We start from the raw sequence: 22,286 nt of genomic DNA, 5'->3' as shown, positions 1-22,286 counted from the left end.
ATAAAACTAGCATAAATCATTGGTGGTGTGGTAAATGGCCTGTATTTGTATAGCGCTTTTACTAGTCCCTAAGGACCCCAAAGCGCTTTACACATCCAGTCATCCACCCATTCACACACTGGTGATGGCAAGCTACATTGTACCCACACCCGCACTGACAGAGGCGAGGCTGCCGGACACTGGCGCCACCGGGCCCTCTGACCACCACCAGTAGGCAACGGCGAACTCCCAACTCTTAAGCCACGATCGCCCGTATGGTAATGCTGCTTCTCAATAGGCCTGTCACTTTTGAAGGCTGTCTTGTTATTTCTATTATTGCACATCTACCACTTGAAGATGACACACACTTTGGATGGTGTAAGGCGCTTATAAAGAACAATAACAGACTTTGACAGTAGAAAAATCTGTTTCTCTCGAGTTTTGCAAAAACACCAGTTACCAGCAGAATCCACTGGAATCCAACCTTTCAGTTTAAAGTTCATCTCTTGACGAACTGTTTTACTTCATTAAACCAAGCTTTGTTGGCCTAATCACTTTGTTCCTTACAACAGCCAAATTAGGAAATTTTGTTCCAATTGCTGGAAACTCTCTGAAATATCAAACATAGCTGGAAGGTCTGAAAGTTGGCTCTGGAAAGTTTCTAACTTTTGCCAAAGATGGCAGCTTGCTTCATATTAGACAGAACTGTCGATTCATTAAATCCTATTTCCATCTTCAGTCAGATATTCCTAGTCAGTCACTAAAGATGACCATCTAACGTTGTTTTAACTCAACACCAGTGCATGTATATACATGGCTATGCAAATACTAGACTGATTAATGATTTACTGGCGTTTTAAGAGCCGAGAAGGACTAAACATAATAATATGAGGCTAGACAAGCAGAGGCCTATAGCAGATGGACTCCTATTTGACTCTAGACTACTTTAATATGCAGAGGTTTTTATGGTCATCTTAATGACATCCCCACTTGGGTTGTGTTTGTCCAAAGGATATTGCTCCAGAAGTCTTGTGGTTTCTTCAGATCCAAACTTAATGCAAATCTAACCTGTGCTGCCATGTTCCTTTTACAGCGAAGAGTGTTTCTCCTTTACAACTCTTGCAAAAAAGCCATACTTGCTCAGTCGTTTTCTAATTGTGCTGAACTTTAACATTTAGTATACTAACTGAGGCCTGTAACTTCTCTGAGTGTTTTGCAGTCTGAACTTGGGGTGAACTGGCTGGCATGTTCAGCTCCTGGGAAGACTGACTGGTCTTGAATGTTTTTCACGTGTGAATAATCTCAATCTGGACTTCAAATTGTTTGGAAAGGCCTTTTAACCCCCTCACAGCTTACTGAGCAGCAGCAATTGCTTCTGTAAGATCACTGCTGATGTCTTTACCTTAGTATTGTGCTAACACACATCTTACCAGACCACCCAACTCCCAAAACTTCTGCTTTTACAGTTGCGGTCGCTCTTGCTAATGATCAGTTAATTAAATGTATTTAATTAGCAGCATCTGTTTACTCCTTACCCAGTAAAGGAAACAGCCTGTGTGTGAAAGCCTTACTGCTAAGACTTTATATAAATGCAAAATAAATGGATTATAGTGCCAAAGTGGTTTGAAGTACTGTTTTGCTCTAACACAGGGTCACTTTGAGTCCTTTTTCAACTGAAATGTGAATTAGCAGGACGCTCTTTTCAGAGCCACTTTTCAAGCCGACAGCAATTTAAAAAGAAAAACAAAAGAACAAAAGAATGAGTGTGGTAATAATTTGATTATTACAATGAATGTTGGTTTGAGAAACTCGCAGTGCTCCTCTTGCGCAGAGCAAAGACTCATGGTGTCAATGTATTTATTGTCATTTTTTCTATTTGTTTCCCCATCATTTAGTTTTCATTAAGATCTATGTCTGAGTTCCGTGGTGCACTATGTGTTATGTTGCACCACTTTGTTCCTTTCCCAATCAAGTAACCAACAGCTCCATTGGTGGCTTGATAAAAGCTACCTTCAGCTCCTCCCCTGTCACAAGGGGTCACCACAGCAGGTACCACATCTTTCTTTTTTACGCCAGGTAGTCTTCCTGATGCAACCTTTAAAAGGGTTTTGCATCTCTAGCTGGAACTGCACCAGCAACCTTTCACTTGCCAAGCAATTGTGGAAACCAGGGGTGGGGAACTTCAGGTCTCAAGGGCTGGTGTCTTGCAGGTTTTAGATGTGTCCTTGATCCAGCACAGCTGATTTAAATGGATTAAAAAAAAAACCTCCTCAACATGCCATGAAGTTCTCCAGAGGCCTGGTAATGAACTAATCATTTGGCTCAGATGTGTGTTGACCCAGGGTGAGATCTAAATCCTGCAGGACACCGGCCCTTGAGGCCTGGAGTTCCCCACCCCTGGTTAGACCGTTAGACTATGGATCCACCATTTATGGCTTTATGTTCGTCATTATGTGTCTCAGAAGAACAGTTTCAGAACATCATTGAATATTTAGGAACTGATTAAGCAAGAATCAAATTTGGTTAACTTGACTCTAATCCTTCTTGGGGACCATGAAGCACCATATTTCCTGTCTTAGATAAAAAAAGGCAGCCTGCCTCCTCATCCTTATCTCGCCTCCATCCTGCTGTCATAACCACTGAATGCCAACCTATTTAGACAAGTGTCACCCAGGTAGCCTCTAATTATCCCGCCCTTTGCCATCTGCTTCCCATGGGTCCAAAACAAATGCTTACACAGCTCGTGTTTATCTTGTCACATCAGTGTAATAAGACCACTGCACAAGTTACAAAACATAAACAGACCCCAGCCCTATATTTAATATTCCTCACGTTATATATGATACTGTGTGCAATATGGGGTATTTAAGTTGCCTCCTCTAAGCCTTTTAAGCTCTGTGTTCATTTTGAAGTTTACAGATGGTTTACAGAAAACAGTTTCTTTTTGTTCCTTGTAGTCTCACAACAGGAGAAAATCAAGTGGAGAATTAAAATTAGAAAGTAAGCCTGACAGGTGCTTGTTTCCAGGTTATAACAGCCGTCACTGAGGGAGCAGGCCATGTTTGATGTCTAATTTAGTTCTCCGTAGGCAGAAATGAAGGGCTTTTTAATGAATGGGGATGGCAGAGAGATGATTACAATGCACGGAAATAACTTTATATGGCAGAGTATAACCAGTCTACTCTCTCTCTCGCTCTTTTTAATTCCATAATTTGTCTTTGATTAAAGTGCACGCCTCTCAGTGTGGGATTTGTTTTCCATATTAGGCCTTTCACAGTATTAGCTCACCTACCAGTGTCTGAAAAGTTAAAGGAGCCGTTCAGACTAATGATACAAATCCCCTCCTGTTGCCGTCTGCTGAACCCACTCTCTGTATAGGAGGATTTTTATAAGCAAAATTCTGTCTCGTTTGTACCATTGTAAAGGAAAGATAATCAGTAACTGTATAAATGTATATAAGAGCATCAACACTGCATGTCTGGTTCAAGGAATACTCGGTAAATATTGTGTGTTTTTATGAGTGGGTCTTGTGGTTTCATAAGGACTAGGTCATCAAAAATGATCCTGCTGGACCACTTAATGTATAAAGTGAATACTTATCTAACCTGAAAACACTGACTTATTGATTTGTTCTGAAATGGGCTAATTTACTAAATAATAATTTGTCTTTTTTCTACATTTAATGCTATGGAGAGATCTTATTGTGGTAATATTCGTGAATGTGTGTGTGTTTCACCAGGTGTGGCTCCTGTCGGTGCTGGAGGCAGTGAAGGTGTCTCCTCTCATAGAGAAAGTCAGTGACCACAAAGACTTCAAGAAGCTGCTCAGGACGAGAACAAATGTTCTGGTGCTCTACACGGAAACAGGTCAGAGAAGGCAGCCATCTCGTCGTGATCGGTATACCATAAATGGGTGCAGATTTTTCCACCAACACGCACGCGACAAATTCACTCATTTAGTTTTTGCTGCTGTGTCTGTCAAAGGAGGGGTTGGGGATAAACAATCGTGTTAATGGCTGGTGGATAATGCCGGTATTATCTCAGTAACTCTCAAACACTGTCGCTGTAGAGGTTGTTGTGGAGTGCCGGAAAACAACATGCATTTCATACACATGCATTGTGTTAACAAAAGTGGTAACTATGGCTGCACAGCTATGGCCAACATGATTATCGCAATTATTTTTGAGCAGTGTTGAGATCAGCATTATTTGTCATGATTATCCATTGCTTTTTAGTGTGATACAAATGTCACGCAAACACAGCAGCACTTTCACATCCATGTTGTGCGGCATTCCCGCTAAATAAAACCGGTCCCGTTTAGTGGACACGCGTCTTTTGGGGAAATGCAACGTGGGTGACGTCAGTGCATCTTTGCGAGCTGACGCGCTGCACAGACTGGCTTTTATGGATTTGATGTGCAACCGCTGCATTGTTTTCCTTTGCCTTCATTCATTCACCAAGTTCACATGGATGAGTGAGTTAGTTGTATTGCTTTGCACTGCAGGCACAACTCTCCACCACTGTTTGCATACGATTTGTTCCTGATTAACACCACTTGCATTTCCAAACAACACATGGTGATCGCTTCTAGGGACAAGGTCTTCAGCTTTTGCTACGACAGACATTTGATTGATTGATCGATTTTGTATGACTAGCTCTGTGTTATATCACTGCAGTTAAGGGTGCCTAGCAAACTTTGCACTAAACAATGCAGGGAACAGCTGTGACTTTAGTTTTCAGTATCACCAGATTGTGTTCATTTAATTGTGGGAAGCCAAATATATCATTAAGAATACAATTTTATTAATTGTGCAACCCTAGTGATAACCATCATGAAATTGCACGTTTTAGCATATTTTATGATCTGAGATTGAGGGCGTGCAATGTCATGTTATTGTCAGAGAAGGTAAGAATGAAATTTGCAATTTCAGGAAGCCTTAGTTACTAGTTACTACATCTAAGTGTATTATTTTTAAGAGCATCCTAAATTGTGTACAGTCAGATGCCTCTTAAGAGCTGTTTCCTTCAATTGTGGGTGTGTAAGTGCAGCTGATGCGCAACATCCCGACAATTCACCTTCAGGGGTTCAAAAAGGCCAGATTCACAGAGTTGGATTAAGAGAATTTGAGGGGTGCGTGCCCATTAACTGCATGTGCCGCTGATTGTCTTTTGTTATGATTTTTGCTCTTGTACGTGGAAACTGTCTGATTTTTGTAGAGGGAAAACACCAAATTAATTAAAATTCCTTTAATCGCCCGCTCTAATTAGGAAGTGGTTTTGTGGAGTGGCACTTTGCCCAAATTCGATAGCATTCATTAAAAAACATTCTAGCACAGTATCTTCAAATGGATTCAGAAACAATGTTTTGCCCAGCTTTAGCCTCTAGCTCGCTTTCAAAGAATGATCGCAGCGGTCTGTTTCAATAAGGAAATTGGAAATGCTTATGGAATTAAAGAGTAGCTGTTAAATAGAAGCTAAAATGGTCAAATATAATTATACAGCTCTAAAGTACATTTTGTTTCCTGCTATCCATTAGCGAACGCTTACGCACCCCAGCAGCTTCTAATTCCATTTTGCAGATTTCCAAGAAGGAGTTCTTCCTGTTCATAATAAAAAAGAAGCAAACTTATATTGCTCAATAATCCACAGAGGACTCTGAGGCCTCTTTATAGCCACAGATATATTTCTTGATTAATGAGCCATATCGGCCTATATTAGCCCATTGGCTTCTATCTATCCAGCTGCGCGTCGGATTGATCACCGGCTGTAACTTCACCCAGACATTCCTGCTTTAAAGTCACTGAAGATTGCCCTCATGTAGGCCTCGATTATACCTCAAGGCACTTCACATTCATTCCCCCCTGATTAAACACAACCGTGCCCTGTTCTGTGTTCACCACCAGCCTCTGCAGTCAGTCACATCCCTGCTGAGTTTTGATCTGGTTGGTATTCATCATCCTTAACGCTGTCAACCAGTCGGTACCTGCTCACCTCCTATTCCGTACAATACCCTGATCCTGAGTTGCCAGATGTTTTTGTTGCCAACTCCAAGGCAGAACCCTGGGAAGTTGTGGCAGTGCTCCTACATCTAAATATAGTCTTTGCCTGGAGCATTGTGAGGAGCTGTTTTCTTTATGCAGTGAAAAACGCACATTTGGCTTCAGGGGAGTATAAAAATGATGTACTGCGTTGCACAAGAGCTGGAATATTACACTTTGTTTACTTTACTCAAAGGGATGTACCTAACTTGACGTAGCTGATGAAAATCAGTAACATTACACAGTGTTATTCTAGCTGGTGCAGTTTATATCCCACTAGTTTCTCTTTCTTAACACAGAAGGCAAGCTGCACAGCTCAGCCATATTGTGAGATATTGTGCACGTTTCCGGTGGTTGCGAACGCTCTAAACTCGGCGATCCCACACAAACCTTGCTGTTGGGATCATGCAGTTGGTGCAAACATGTTTGCTATGCTTTCCCATTTGTCGCACCGTTAGAGAGTGCTTCATTAGATCCAGAGTCTTTGTGTCGCCTTATAATCCTTCCATCTCCTGTTTAGTCACACTATTGTAAGATTTTGAAAGCTGATGTAACTTAAACCCCCTCGCTGAGCCCATCCGTTGAAAGGTAGTAGAAAATGCTCCCCCGTCACCCTTCTAACCCAAACTCAGCGATGTCTTTCTTCGTCACTCGGTGCTTTAGAAAGATGGTGAGCTCCACTGTAACTCGATTCTTTTTCTCTGTGCTTGTCATGACAGTGTCTCCTGTGTCTCATGGCTCTGGGTTGTCCTGGGCTATTGAGTGGCTTCGGTAAAAAGGCTTGACTGCGCTTTATTCTGTGTCTGTAGCTACATCAGGGGACTCCCACCTGAAACTGCTTTCTGATGTCGCCCAGACGGTGAAGGGCCAAGGGACTATTGCCTGGGTCAACTGTGGGTAAGTAAGGGGGTGATTTGAAAAACACATTCTAAGACTTCTTTCTCTATAAGTCTAAGACTCCCTGACATTACAGACTGTTTTGTCCTAGAAATTTTCTGACAGCAACTATAAGGCCAGAGCAATTTACTCCTCCCAAGAGTGTCTCTGCCACCATCCATCTGCAGAATAATTTATGGCTTTTCCACTGGGGTGTAAATGGCCTCGTCTCACTGGTTCTACTGGCACAATCTGACAGGAGGCCACTCACTTATTAAAGCTATTGAAGTTTTTAGTCTAATGTATTATATCTCTTTACACCATTTTAGTTCTTCCTTTTCACTGGGTCTCTTTCTTTCTGTTTTTTTTTTGTTTTGTTTTGTTTTTTGAAAAGGTAAATAAATGCTAATCACGTCTCTTGCTTAAAGCTATATGCTAATTCTCAGGTGAGGGCGCCACGTAATTATGGTTCATACAGTTTTTTTTCTCTGCATTTAATTTTTTACCTTAAGTTTTTTTGCATGTTTGAAAAAAAACTGGTTGCATTAGTCATGTGTGTAATTTCAATTTATTAGTTGATTTCATTGCTTAAAAATCAATCGATACTTGTGCCAATAACACAATTTTGGTGTTTTAAAAAAATGCTAAATGCTGCCATAGTTTACCTCAAGAAATATTTTTCAAAGCCTTTTTTCATTTAACATTAAAAACAGAGCTTCTCTCAGACATAATTACAATATTTGAAGAGCTTAGAGGGAAGTCTAAACTTAATAATAAACACAAACAAGTCATCTTATAAAAAATCATCATCTAAGGCACAGGTCTCAAACTCCAGGCCTCGAGGCCCAGTGTCCTGCAAGTTTTTATTTCAATGGCTAAATTACCTCCTCAACATGTCTTAAGGTTCTCCAGAATCCTGGTAATGAACTAATCATTTGATTCAGGTGTGTTGAAACAGGGTGATAGCTAAAACCTGCAGGACACCCGCCCTTGAGGCCTGGAGCTCGACACCCCTGATCTAAGGAGATGAATCGAATCAGACTATTATAACTTCTTAATATCTCAATTGGTGGAGAATTTACACCAGAAATGGGCTCCATAGAGGCAAAATTTAAAATCTGAAATCAGATAACGATACAACAAACACATAACAATGATTATAATATAGAAGATTAATGCAAATATATATAAAAACAAAGAAGTTACATGGATTCAACAAAAATATTCTAGATGTGTGTTAAATGCAATGATTCGAAAGGGACCTTTGTTTTTCCATCGTGTGTGGGATGTGCAGATTGTGATGGGAAAAAGTATTTCTAAACCGGTCCCGCTACAGCCTTAATTTTTAAATTCTTGGTTTAATCAATTATCAGTAAAGAATGAATGGATGCTGATGGGCCTTAGTCTGCTAAGAAGAAAACAAATGGGCTTATGGGTACAACAAATGTTGTCAAGCCTGCCATTAAAAAATTTTAAAAAAAAAAGTTTTTTAAGGGAAACTTTTGAATCTTTATGGGGAGCATTTATGGATTTTTGTCAACAATGGCCTGGTCTGAAGAGGATGTGGACAACTGACAGTTTTTCATACTTCCTCAATAAAGACGACGTTAAAAAAAAAAAGCTCCTGCTCTTTTTGAGAATAGTCAAATTGATATCGAATTTTTAAGATCAGTACTGATATTTGGTGGCTTCCAGTGTTCCGAGATATTGGCCAATATTCTTTCGGAAGCACGAAACATAAACAGATTTCCCTGAAATGTTTTATGTGTAGTTATTTCCCTTTCTAGCAGAGGCACTGTATGTCCAGGTTTTCTGTTTGTTTGTTCTACAGAAATTGTTTTTGTTTTTTTTTTAGTTTTGCTTTTGTTTTGCTTTTTTGCCAAAACTCAAAAGAAATTATGAGCCAATCACAAAACAAATCTGTGACCTGTCAACACCCCCAGATGTCATATAGGGTTTTAGTCTGTTTTGGCTGAGCCACAGTGAGAAATTTGTCTCTAAGCCACTCCAGTGTAGTCTCTAACTGCTTTAAGGTGAATCATTGCTCTGATCCCAGGTCACATGCAGGTTTTAAAGGACATCTGTGTCACTTAAATGTGACGGATGAATCCACATGATATGTGGTGAAACTGTTGCAAAACCACATTTTAGGGGGTTTTGGTCCTTTCGCTTAACAGTTAATTTAGTCATAAAGAAAAATAATTATGCACTTATCCCACACTTTTCCATTAAAGGGAGAACAATCATGACTTTCTGGAAAACAACAATCCCAGGCTCGCTCTGTGGAACTGCTAAATGCTAGATACTTCGAAGACACAGACAAGAATTGTTTTCTCCAAGCATAACTTGGTTTTCTCCCCAGTGATCTGACTTGATCTTGTTGTTTTCCGTGCCCTTCTGATGTTCAGTTCCACTATTTCTTTTTACCTGTCAACCCATCACCTGTCTTCTTTGCCAGATGGGAAAGAACAGATCATAAAACAGGAAACTATGAGGAAGGGAGTAACTCCCCTTTGACACCTAGTGCACATGCCAACATTCACAATCTCTCTCAACCTTATCCGGGATTGAAGACCGGGCGGTTAGAAAGGAAAAGAAACTAAATACAAACCGGTGCGAAGGAATTGTCAGAGGCTTTGGTTTCCATGTTTCCCTACAAAGACACTCCACGATGCGTGTCTTTCTTGAGTGTTTACTTTTTGACTCACCTGCTGTTTTTTGTCAGGGAGACTATGGAATTATCTCTCTTCCTTCTCCAAGAACTCCAGCATTTAGGAGAGTGTGCGAATGCTAAGTAGAGATTCACACCGAGCCAGATTCCCGCCAGGGGAGCTAGAGCAAGCTGGGTTCATCACTACAGGACACATGGACCCAGTGCCAGGCTCTGTAGCAAAGCATTGTGCTTTTTGGCATATTTCTCGACAGTCTCAAATGGAGCGGTTCCAAGCTGAAGCTCCAGCTGAGAGCTCATGGTGGACAGAGGGAGAGAGAGTAGAGTGCATATCGCTGTGTGAGAATGGTCATCTCTGCCAACGAAGAGAGCCACAGAGGCCAGAATGACACACTTTGAACAGATGACAGGGACCTGAGTGTTGGCCAACTGGGATCCACCCGTGGGATGAATGATCTCATACAGGAAGAAAGGACAGGACTGGGCTGTCCCTCCTAAACTCCACTTCAAATGTAGCATAAACAGAGCATTGAAACATATATGATCCTGTAAGGCACAGTGTGAAAACCAGAACACAAACAAATGAAGGGATTAGGATTTGCGTTTTAGAAGAGTAATAATTGAATGGCGTGCAGAGCTTCATCCTCTTTGCGTGGTGAATCCATTATTAATCCTTTACAAAGTGGCTCTGTTGACTTTGGCCTAGTGTGAAGGTTTGGCTCCAACTTGTTACTTGAATCATTCGCTAGTCTTCAAAGTCTTCCTTTCACAATCACCTTCTTCCAGGTATTTTGTGGTAAACTATGGTTGTTCCAGTTGACCCAGTGATCTCCAGTTACTTGTGAATAAAGGAAATATTGAACTTTTTTTTTTCCTGTTAATTTACAGTTATGGAAAAATACATTTTTGCACAAGACTCCTTTGTAAAACCAAGTATGCCCCATGATTTATGAGTGTGTAGAGTTACCTTTAGCAGCATTGATGTGAAGTAACTGTTCTGTGTATAGTTTGATCAGTCACTCAGTCATTGTGGAGGAATGTTGGCCCACTCACACAATACCTTGTAATGACAGTAAATAAGTTTAAAAAAAAAAAAGGTTTTCTTGAAATTCTTGCAAATTTGTTGAAAATAAAAATAAAAATCTAACACAGTATTTAAAGCCATTGCCATCACTGTGTAAATTGAGCTCAGGCACATTCTGCTTCCACCAAGCATCTGTCAGATATTTCTACAACTTGATTGGACTCCACCTGTGATTAGGGATGGGTACCGGTATCCGGTGCCATTATGGCACCGGTTCTGACATAAACGGTAGTAACCAGACCGAAAAGCAGCGCACATTTCGGTGCTTTTTTTTTTTTTTTACTGAAATGTCATACACTTTGGATTCTAGGTAATCATTTTACCTTTGCAAGGATAGTAGGCGGGGCCAGGTACGTATGTTCTTTTAGAGCAGAGCTACAGGTTAAAAATGTCCAAGGCGAAGCGGTCAAAAGTCTGGCTGTACTTCACAGCAAAAGATGCAAACTCAGCAGCCTGCAACAAGTGCTTTAAGCTGATACTGTGATACTGTGCAAAGGAGGTAACACCTTGAATCTGACGACGAACCTGGCGACGCATAGCATTTTTTAAAAGCCAAGAAATGCACCGAGTTAGCAACATCCCCCAAGAACCCGAAGAATAGAGTCCTGGCCCCTAGCCCTGCCAGTGTAGCAGAAATGATGAGGATGATGATGCAACAGCAGCCGTTCTTCTCTGCGTGAGTAGCTTAATGTTGTTCGTGTGTAATTTACGTTGAGTAGGCTAACCACGTTATTACATTAATGCATGTAAGGTGAACTAGCAAACACCGTGGTAGTTACATGCTTCTTGTTTGATGGCAGATACTCCCTTCACCCTGGCCAAAAAAGCTAAAATGACCAAAGAAAAAGTGGAAAACAGCTGAACATGAGAGGTTTTTGGACAAAGTTTGTGGTTTGTTTTTTTTGTTTTTTTTCCCATTCTTTAAGCACCGTTTAAGCACAGGCACCGTTTCAAAAGTACCGGTTTGGCACCGGTATCGGATAAAACCTAAACGATACCCATCCCTACCTGTGATAAATTCAGTTGGTTGGACAGGATTTAGAAAGGGGCACACCTCTTTATTTAAAATCCCATTGTTGACAGTGCATGTCAGAGCACAAAACCAAGCCATGACGTCTAAGTCATTGTCTGTAGACCTTTGAGACAGGATTATATTGAGGCACAGATATGGGGAAGGGTACAGGGGAAAAAATGGCCTCCATCATCCATAAATGGAAGAAGTTTTGAACCACCAGGACTCTTCCTAGAGCTGGCCGCCCAGATAACCTGAGTAAGGTAGAAGGGCCTTGGTCAAGGAGGTGACTGAACAACCTGATGGTCACTTTAGCTCCAGCATTCCTCTGTGGATTGAGGAGAGCCTTGCAGAAGGATAACTATTCCTACAGCACTCTACCAATCAGGCTTGTGTCACCTGGCTACTACCATTCCTAAAGTGAGACATGGCCCTGTCGGCATCATGCTGTGGGGATGTTTTTCAGCAGCAGGAACTATGAAACGAGTCAGTATTGAGGAATAGCAGCAATGTACTGAAGCACCCTTGATTATAACCTGCTCCATGGAAATATGGACTAGGCTGAAAGTTCATCTTCAAACATGGCAATGACCTTAAGCACACAGCCAAGACAGCACCCGAGTGGCTTAGGGAACACTGTGTGAATGTCCTTGAGCGCCCCAGCTGGAACCCAGAATTGAACCCAATTCAACATCTCTGGAGAAATCTGAAAATGGGTGTGCTCTGATGCTCTCAATCCAACCTGATGGAGCTTGAGAGGTTCAGCAAAGAAGAATGGAAGAACAACAACAGGTGTGCCAAGCTTGAGGCATTATACTCAAAAAGACTTGAGGCCGTAATTGCTGTCGAAGGTGCTTTAACCAAGTACAAAGTAAAGGCTGTGAGTGCTTTTATAAATGTTATATTTATGTTTTTATTTGTAATAAATTTGCAAGAATTCTGTAACATGACACAACATGTGGTACAGGTGAAGCACTGTGGATACTTTCCAGACTCACTGTGTATTGTGCTAACATTGACATTTTTGATTTAAAAAAAAAAAAAAAAATAATTTAATACTAATAGTGAAACATTAGTTTCGGAAATGAAAAACAACAAATTGCTCCTTTGATTTAACACATCCCAATAATTCCCTCAAAATATAATGGATTCAACCTGAGGCAAGTTAAATTGTATTTAATTGTATAAGATAATCCACATCGAAAACAGCACATCAGCTGAATTGCAAAATTACTATACGTTACTGTATAGTAATGTATAGTAGTAAACTTAGTAAACTTACTATACGTTTTGTATAAATCCAAAACGTATAGTATAAACTAAGTGTGACCAATCCTGTTGCATTTCACATCATACCAACCACTGAAATATTAGTTGATGTTAATCCAAAGTTTAATGCAAGGCAGTTGTTCTAATGTAGTGGTCAAACCATTGTTGGGCTGCCATTCACTGCATTGTTTCCCTCAGTGGTGAACATCAGCAGTGTTGGGGAGTAACGGAATACATGTACCGCCGTTACGTATTTAGAATACAAAATATGAGTAACTGTATTCCGTTACAGTTACCGTTTAAAAAGGTGGTATTCAGAATACAGTTACTTTGTTGAAATAAATGGATTACACTGCAGTACTTTCCTGTTTCATTTTGTCGCGGGTCAGGACTGTTTGGGTTTTGTTTGACAGCTACGTTCTTTCATAGCTGGACTGGCCATCGGGCATACCGGGCATTTGCCCGGTGGGCCGCTGGCGATTTTTTGTTTTTATGGGCCGTTTTTTGTTTTTTTGTTTTTTTTTTTTTTTTAAGGAAGGGTATATATAATGAAAGGTGGTGGATTGGCCAATTGGTCATGATCGACTCTGGGCTGGACCAATTACAGCCGAGGAGGCCGGATGCACCCTCCCCCCTGTTTAGCAATCACGTGATTTTCGCGCATTGCATGCCGGGAACTCGTGGCAAAACAATCCAAGTACCGCATCAAATGCAAGCGTTTGCAGCACCGCAAAACGTTCATTCTCCGGTTCCAATACCTTCTTGTTTTTTCTTTGCCGCACAAAAAAGGAATGTACAGAACAAAAGGAGAACAATGCCGGTCCGTACAAAGACAGACTCGACGAAAAGACAAAGAAAAGATATGAGGAAAAATCAAAGGAGTGAAAGGGTTAGACCCTTACGAGCACACAGAGGCAAGGCAAGTTTATTTGTATAGCACAATTCAACAACAAGGTGATTCAAAGTGCTTTACAGAGACATTAAAAACAAGAACAAATAAAAAGCATGATTTAAAATAGATTAAAACAAGCAAATAAACTAACTAACTAATTAACAAACAAACAAACAAACAACAGTATATAAAATCAAAACAGATAAAATCAGAACAGTAGATAAAATCAGTAGTTAAATGTAAGTTTTGAAATTTAAGCTTAAAGTGTGGATTTGGTGCTTTATTCAAATGCAGCTGAGAATAGGTGAGTCTTCAACCTGGATTTAAATAAACTGAGTGTTTCAGCTGATCTGAGGCTTTCTGGGAGTTTGTTCCAGATATAAGGAGCATAAAAGCTGAATGCAGCTTCTCCGTGTCTGGTTCTGACTCTGGGAACTGATAAAAGACCGGATCCAGATGACCTGAGGGATCTGGATGGTTCATACTGGGTCAGGAGGTCATTGATGTATTTTGGTCCTAAACCATTCAGAGCTTTATAGGCCAGCATCAGAACTTTAAAGTCTATCCTCTGACGGACAGGCAGCCAGTGTAAAGACCTCAGAGCTGGACTGATGTGGTCCACTTTTTTGGTCTTAGTGAGGACTCGAGCAGCAGAGTTCTGAATGAGCTGTAGTTGTCTGACTGATTGTTTAGGTAGACCTGTAAAGATGCTGTTACAGTAATCAAGCCTACTAAAGATGAATGCATGGACTAGTTTTTCCAGGTCCTGTTGAGACATCAGATCTTTTATCCTTGATATATTCTTGAGGTGATAGTAAGCTGACTTTGTTATTGTCTTAATGTGTTTTTCTAAGTTTAGGTCTGCATCCATCACTACACCCAAATTTCTCGCCTGGTTTGTGGTTTTTAGATGTATAGATTGAAGTTCTCTGGTGAAATGTAATCGTTTTTCTTTGGCGCCAAAGACTATTACCTCAGTTTTGTTTTTGTTTAGCTGGAGAAAATTGTGGCACAACCAGTCATTGATTTCCTCAATGCATTTACCAAGAGCCTGTACAGGGCCTCGGTCTCCTGGTGACATTGTGATATATATTTGTGTGTCATCTGCATAGCTGTGATAGTTTATTTTGTTGTTGTTTATAATCTGTGCCAGTGGGAGCATGTAGATGTTAAACAGAAGGGGTCCCAAGATGGAACCTTGGGGAACTCCACATGTGATACTTGTCTGCTCAGATGTGAAGTTACCTATTGATACAAAGTATTTCCTTTTTTCTAAGTATGTTTTGAACCAGTTTAGTACAGTTCCTGAAAGACCTGTCCAGTTCTCCAGTCGTTTGAGTAATATGTTGTGGTCAACTGTATCAAATGCTGCACTGAGATCCAGTAAAACTAAGACTGACATTTTTCCACTGTCTGTATTCAGACATATGTCATTAAACACTTTGGTCAGAGCGGTTTCAGTGCTGTGGTTCTGTCTAAAACCTGACTGGAAGGCATCGTAGCAGTTATTCTGTTTTAAGAAGTAACTGAGCTGTTGAGAAACTGCTTTTTCAATGATCTTACTTAAAAACGGGAGATTTGACAAAAGACGTTGGCGTGCTGCCCAACTTTCACCACGCTCATATTTATAATTATACGGTTCTTGGAGTGAGTGCATACACTCATGAAGTTTAGTAACTTCAGGTCACTGCAACAAGCCCAGGTACAGTTTACCGACGGATGGGTACAGGACCTTGAAATGCACCGTGTAGAACGAAAGACCATCGTACGAACAAAGGTAAGTTTATCAGTCTCACAAATTGTCGTCATAAATACACATTCGTTAATAGGACCTTTGAGCTCAACGGTAATTAATTAGTAGTGGAAATAATTTCTGGCAGCATTACAGAAATGTAGCAGTGACAATAATATTGTATGCTGTAATCGCACTGGACAATTAGTGATACAAAAAACCTGTTTTATCCTGTGAATAAAAGTATATGTTTTTGTCAATGTACCATAATAACAGAAGCGAAACGCAATATTGTGTCAGGACAATTTACTATTTATGCACAATAAATAAAGGAGCATAGCGCGACAATTTCTGTTCAGCGCCAGACTTGTAACCTATATCACCAATTATGTTAAGAAAAAGGACGTATTAACTACTACAAAACTCTGATCTTTGTGGGAATGCTTGGAGCAGACTAACATGTGAGCTGGAGTGTTCTGGGACGTTATATTTGGTATATCCAGACCATCCGTCGGCTCTTACTTCGGAAACATGGCTTAAAAAATTTCTCTTCAACTACGTAATCCGATTAAAAAAAAAAAACGATCTCTTTACCCGTCGACTTTCCATGGCTGTCATGCGACCAGCTATTGCAGTTAATAATACAACAGCTTCTTGGCATTTTTTGGGTTTCTTTTTATCGCTAGTACCTCTTGCCACAAGTTCCCAGAATCCTTTGCGGTTTTACCCCTGAATGACGTCACATTTTCAATCTTTATCCTGGTGGGCCGGTCTCTAGTCAAAATGCCCGGGCCGATTTTTTTGTCCCAGTCCAGCCCTGCGTTCTTTCGTTCCAGGCGGCAGCGTTACGGTTGCCATGGTTACAGGGCGACGCTCTCTCTCTCTCTGCGACTGTGTGTTTCCTGGGTGAGAGAGCGCCTTTTCGTTGTTGTGCTAAGCTAACAGGCAGAATGCTACAAGCATAGCTCTAAAGAATGTAGCATCATGGGCAGTGTAGTCCGTGTTGCAGGAGAATGCACTGCCATACACGTTATGGGTCTGTGAGCGCGAGGAGGGAGAAAAAGGCGAGTGGAAAGGTACGAGTTGTCGTCGAGGAAAAACGGGAGCTGGAAGCATGTATTAAGACTCGACTGTACACCGTGTTCGTGTTTTCCTCCGAAAACAATAAGTTCCGTTGGAGCAGCCTTTCAACGCCTCTCTCTGTCTCTCGCAAGAAAAGTTGACCCACACAACAAAGTAAAGCTATTTTTCGGCTACGAGCCGACAGGGACCCCGCCGTATTAGTCAGAGGTCCCTTTACTACAGTTCGGAGTCGCGGACCTTCAGTAATAGTAATAAATCACACAGCAATAGTACATTCACGTTGTTGTAAAAAGCATGATAATATATTAAGTAATCCAAAGTATTCAGAATACGTTACTCTCATTGAGTAACGTAACGGAATACGTTACAGAATACATTTTGGGGCATGTATTCTGTATTCTGTAACGGAATACATTTTAAAAGTAACCTTCCCAACACTGAACATCAGCTAGTGAGTCATTCTGAGTTCTTTGTGCTTCCGTTGTTTTTTTTTTCCTTCCTGTGATTGAAAAAGTGCCATCTCAGGGGTTGGTTGAAGCATGTGGTTGGTTGAGTCACTTTTACTTTGTATCTATGACTGAGTGAGTAAGAGGATGAAGCCAAAGTCCATTGTTGCGTTGGCACATACCCATGCTGTTTAGCTTATTCACATCCTAAAAAGACTGATTTGACAGTCCTGGTGTTTTATTCCACTAGAATATAGATCAGTTCAGTTTTCAACTCTCTTTTTAAAAAAATCTTTTTTTGTATGTTGTAGAAGTATAATTAGGACTGTGCTATATGACCCAAATCTCATATCCCAATCTATGACATTTCTCATCCCAATAACAATATACATCACAAAATAGTGCTTTTTCTGTCAATTCTGTGAATCTCAGGCAGAGGCAACTGAAGAATGAGCATTTCTTCCTGTTAAAAGGGAGTTTTTCCTTCCCACTGTCACCAAAGTGCTTGCTCATAGGGGGTCATATGATTGTTGGGTTTTTCTCTGTATGTATTATTGTAGAGTCTACCTTACAATATAACGCACTTTGAGGCAACTGTTGTTGTGATTTGGCGTTGTATAAAAAAAATTGAATTGAATTGAAAAAGAATGACGCGACATGAGTTTGAAATTGATACCATAGGGTGTATCTACTAAAAATTTCGGGAGAATCTCAATCACCTTTGTCCTCGAGGTCAGAGGTGTGTACTCTGTTTGGTGGTTTGGTGACAGCTGACATTAGCCATGTTTCTTACCAAGATGGATTTTGGGATGTGTGTGTGTGTGTGTGTGTGTGTGTGTGTGTGTGTGTGTGTGTGTGTGTGTGTGTGTGTGTGTGTGTGTGTGTGTGTGTGTGGACAAGAAGCTGGAAGCAGCAGACTGGTCTTGAACCTGGTGACTGCACATCATCTCGAAATATGTGTCAAGGTCACATCTGCTCATGGGTGTACCCTGACTGGTGCCATCTGTCATTATGAGCCGGTCGAGTCTGGCATTACGCACACGTTCATCACCTGAAATACTGTCTGTCAGCACATGCAAACATACATGGATTTAGTCTTCATCTAAAGAAGGGAAAAAAAACTACACTGAACTTTTACTGGCTTGCTGTGTGTCTGGGAGCCATAATTGAATATCTAACAAATGTTTTTCCACCTCTCTAAATGAATACATATTTGCATTGCTCTTTATTACAGATGAGAAGGTGTACTTATTTTTGCTGATAGTGCTTCATTGTAGCAAGTATGAAGTATGTGTAGGTGGCAGGATGCATATCTATTCCCTTTCCAGCTACAGTGGGGGGTTTTTTTTCTTCTTCTTTCAATTACAGCAGAAAGCCTCATAAAATGAAACGTCTGTATGCCAACACATTACATCTGTGCTTTGTGTTTCCACCGAAGCAGCAAATAAACAGAGCAAGCAGCATTGTTTATATTATATCATACATGTGATTCGATTAATTTGATGAAAAGTCCGTATCTTCTTGCTTCGATTTCTTTATTCAGTTCAGTGAAGTTGGAATTTATATGGTCTGGCACAGAAATGAATGCATAAATCTACTAATCATTAGGAAAATTTGTACGTGTGTGTGAAGGAGAATTTGAAAAATGCAAAGGGAATAGGATTCTGAGTTTGATTTACGCTTTGTGTGTCGATCCTTCAGAGATTCAGAGGGCCGGAAGCTGTGTAAGAAAGTGAAGGTGGACCCGAGCTCCAAACGTGGAAGAGCAGAGCTGCTGCATTACAAGTGAGTAACCAGCAACTCAGCTGGCTGTCAGATGCTTATCCACACCTCAGTGCTTTTTGGAAAGTGATACCGTGCTTGCAGCTTAAGAAGTGCATTACTTACAGTTTACTCCTGGTGTTGAGAGCATTGTGTCCCGCGTGTCTTTCAGAGATGGGACATTCCACACGGAGTACAGCAGGCCTGCTACTTTCAAGGTCAGAATCTGAGAATCTGCATTCTTTACATGTCGAGCACTGTTGTCTGCTGTGTAGTATTTCCTAATTGCTCCTCACATTCAGAGGACTAATTATTTTACCTCTGGCTCTACAGAGCCCTGCCTTCTGCTTTCATTTCTTTCTTCTTCCTTCTTTTTCATTTTGTTATTAAGTTTATGAATGGAAAAAATGTGTGGTATTTTCCACACAAGAATATTAGACACAATGTTAAGAATTTGCCTGATTTTTATTCATTTATTTGTTTGTTTTTTTCTTTGAGAACCAGAAGCATCTGTGGTTACATGTAGTTGGCTATTTATGAAATCATTTATAACCTGCATTTTAATATCAACAGTGCATCAAATAACAGCTTGAAAACAGTGTCACTGTGTGAAAATGTGACCTTTATAGCAATGACCCTGCAAATTCTTTATTTCTATGTGCAGCCCCCCTCAGCTTTATAGTGCCTTACAGTTAGTTTCAGCTCATTGTTTATCTGCCTGCTGTGCAACCTTGCTCTCATGGCACAATCATACTCTCACTTTCATAGCGATGCTTTTTGTCACGGCAGGCGGTAGTTTTCAGAGGAAACGCTGCACAGATTGACTCTGCACTGTGTTCTCAGCACCAAAGAGAAGACGGAGCATATTGACCATATTGAAGCACTCAGCAGCAAAAGAGCGAACTAAAAAGCTAAAAAAGAGAAAAGTCATCAGATTATCATAAACATAATTTTAGATGACTGAGAATTTTAATGATATAATGGTAACAAGCTGGTGGTACGGGGCTAACGCTGTAGCTAACGCTGTTGCCTCGCAGCAAGAAGGTCCTGGCTTCTCACAGCATTATGTTGGCTTATGTTTATGATTGTTTCTGTGTATTAGTCTGGTGATAACTGGAAGCTATCAGTGTGTGTTTGAGATAATACAGTTACAACACAAAAAACTTGCAGCTGTGAGAAAAAATGCACATCTGTCTACATACCCAGAAATTCACAAATTAACTTATTAATTTCAGTTTAGCCAAAAACTCGTGGATCTGAAACAGAAATTCAAATATGCTTTTATATCTTCGTTTGTATAACCGAGATACAACCAGTTGGCAGACAGTTGAGTTGCAGACAAGCTGTGCTCATTGACACAGACTGACTGTGATTGATGCCAGTGTATTGGCAGTCTGTCTGCTTTTAGAAATTATCTTGCAATTATTTCCAAACCTTCACTAATCTGTCTGAGAGTCGTTGCAGTCAGCCTGAATTAAATTGCAGTTTGTCACCTTCCACAAGGGGACCTTGCAGTCGCCTCACAATCACCATACTTAACAATGTTTTATTGGTTTTATTGACTGCATCATGCAGACAGCAGCATTTATTAATGCAAACAAAATTAAGGGTATTTTCAGTGCTTTTATAATGAGCTGTAATTGGTGGTATACTACCTAATTTGAAGTGTGAATGTACTGAAATATAATGCAGACAGCAGCCACATTATAGTTTAATAAGTCAAATGTAAGCAGAAAGGTAGCCTGAGTAGTGTTTTCCCTGGAGTAAGTAAAGCTATAGCATGACTGCTTAATCCTTACTAAAGTAACCTTGTTAACTTCAGCACAGTGTTGTCACATATTAAAACTGAAAAATACTTCTTTCTACCTGGTATGATTTATCTTGGGTTGAACTTTTTAACCGTCTGTTTAAAGTCCATTTTCCACCACGAAACCACACTGGTCATTTCAAACGTTTACCTTTCGTCTAAGTGCACCCTTTACTCCTTCCTGGGGTGCAACTAGTGAGAGCAGCTACTCAACTAAGTGCATGTTTTTGCTTCAAGTGGTGAAAAGTGTTGGTTGTTTTTTCACCCTTAGCGGGAACAGTTTTCTTGCATATTTTCAAAGTACTGCGCTTTGTTAGAGGTTTTCGAAGTAGCTCCATCTTCAGGTATTAAATGATCATTGGAGGCTGACACTTGGCTCTCGCTCTCAGACATGCCCGGCCATGTCTCATTGTTGATTGCACTGGGAACATAAGCTGTTGCTATAGCAATGATATCATTACATGACACTTTTATGTCACATAAACATTTATAGTGGTGTTATGGCAGGTTATATGGTTATGACACAGCCCTAGCGTCAAGTGATTGATCTTCATGTTAGCTACAAGGTGTGTTTGTAATAATATAAGACTCCAGCAAGCCACACCCGACAGGTTTAATAATTTTGAACATGTGATGCAGAGCTTCTAATGATGCTCTTTACAGGTCTGCACTTTGGCTGCCTCAACTAATGCTGGCACACTAGACTGATTTAGCTTATAGCCTCCAGACCTGTTAATGAGGTCATAGCACCATCTGTTACTCTGATTCTGTAGCAAACACATCCTGAGGAAAAAAATCAAGACCTTAATTTTGTTACCAGTTATCCAGCTGCAGGTTACATATTTAAGGATCACAGGTACCTCTAGCGTGAAATGTTTGGAATACAGAGTGCAATATAAAATATGCATCAGCCACAACAACCATAGAGATGTTGCTGGTCAGCTTAAAGTTTAATGCCTTTCACTGCAAGACAGCTGCTGCATATAGATATTTCCTAAAAGGCAAATTATGACTTTAGATAAAAGTGAAATTAACCGTTTACTTCTCTCCTCTATAATATGGAAATCCTTCTCTTTTTATTTTTTCAATGAGTTTCTACCAGAGAAACTCGTTATAAGGTGGAAGCTGTCACTCTTTTGAATGGTGCATGGTTTTATTACTTTGCTTGCTAGGGTTTGCGCTGTTTCTCTGACAGATTAAAAGGCATCTGAAACAATAAACCTCCACAAGTCTCTGTTTCAACCATTACAAAGTAGTTCTGATAATCAAGTCAAGGTCGTTAAATGTTCCGCCCGTGCACACGCGCCGTCGTTAGAGCACTGCTAAAAGAAATATTTCCTGCTGTTGCCTCCACAGACATATGGTTCATTATATTTACAGAAAGCTTTACCAAGCCCATTAGTAGACACTTAGAGGTACTGAAATAGCGCTGACACCTCTTGGATGCATGAACATGTTCATCTATATGAGCTTCCATCTGGCACAACCTACAGCGTTGCCTCAACTAAATTTAGGAGCGACTTCGGCAACGTAAATAATCACCACTCCGTCTTTTTATGTTGGTTTTTCACCCCCATAGGATTATTTTGTGGCAGTGAAAAGTTGTTGCATGATTTGAACTGTTGGCTTTGTTTAGA

The 22,286-nt window shown here is 40.4% G+C and overlaps 1 protein-coding gene across 2 annotated transcripts in view; it reads left to right on the top strand.

The window, feature by feature from the left end:
* pdia5 (protein disulfide isomerase family A, member 5) overlaps nucleotides 1-22,286 on the top strand; it is a 77,330-nt gene that overhangs the window by 11,781 nt on the left and 43,263 nt on the right. For both annotated transcript variants that reach the window (XM_026144230.1, XM_026144229.1), the window contains exons 2-5: nucleotides 3,719-3,845; nucleotides 6,826-6,913; nucleotides 18,783-18,866; nucleotides 19,015-19,060. In XM_026144230.1, coding sequence (XP_026000015.1) covers nucleotides 3,719-3,845; nucleotides 6,826-6,913; nucleotides 18,783-18,866; nucleotides 19,015-19,060 — 345 coding nt within the window. The remainder of the gene's footprint in view (nucleotides 1-3,718; nucleotides 3,846-6,825; nucleotides 6,914-18,782; nucleotides 18,867-19,014; nucleotides 19,061-22,286) is intronic.

The sequence above is a fragment of the Astatotilapia calliptera genome, chromosome 16, assembly GCF_900246225.1.
Source record: "Astatotilapia calliptera chromosome 16, fAstCal1.2, whole genome shotgun sequence".
Lineage (NCBI taxonomy): Eukaryota > Metazoa > Chordata > Actinopteri > Cichliformes > Cichlidae > Astatotilapia > Astatotilapia calliptera.
Note: the sequence above shows the minus strand (reverse complement) of the source record. Positions and strands in the feature narration are given on the sequence as shown.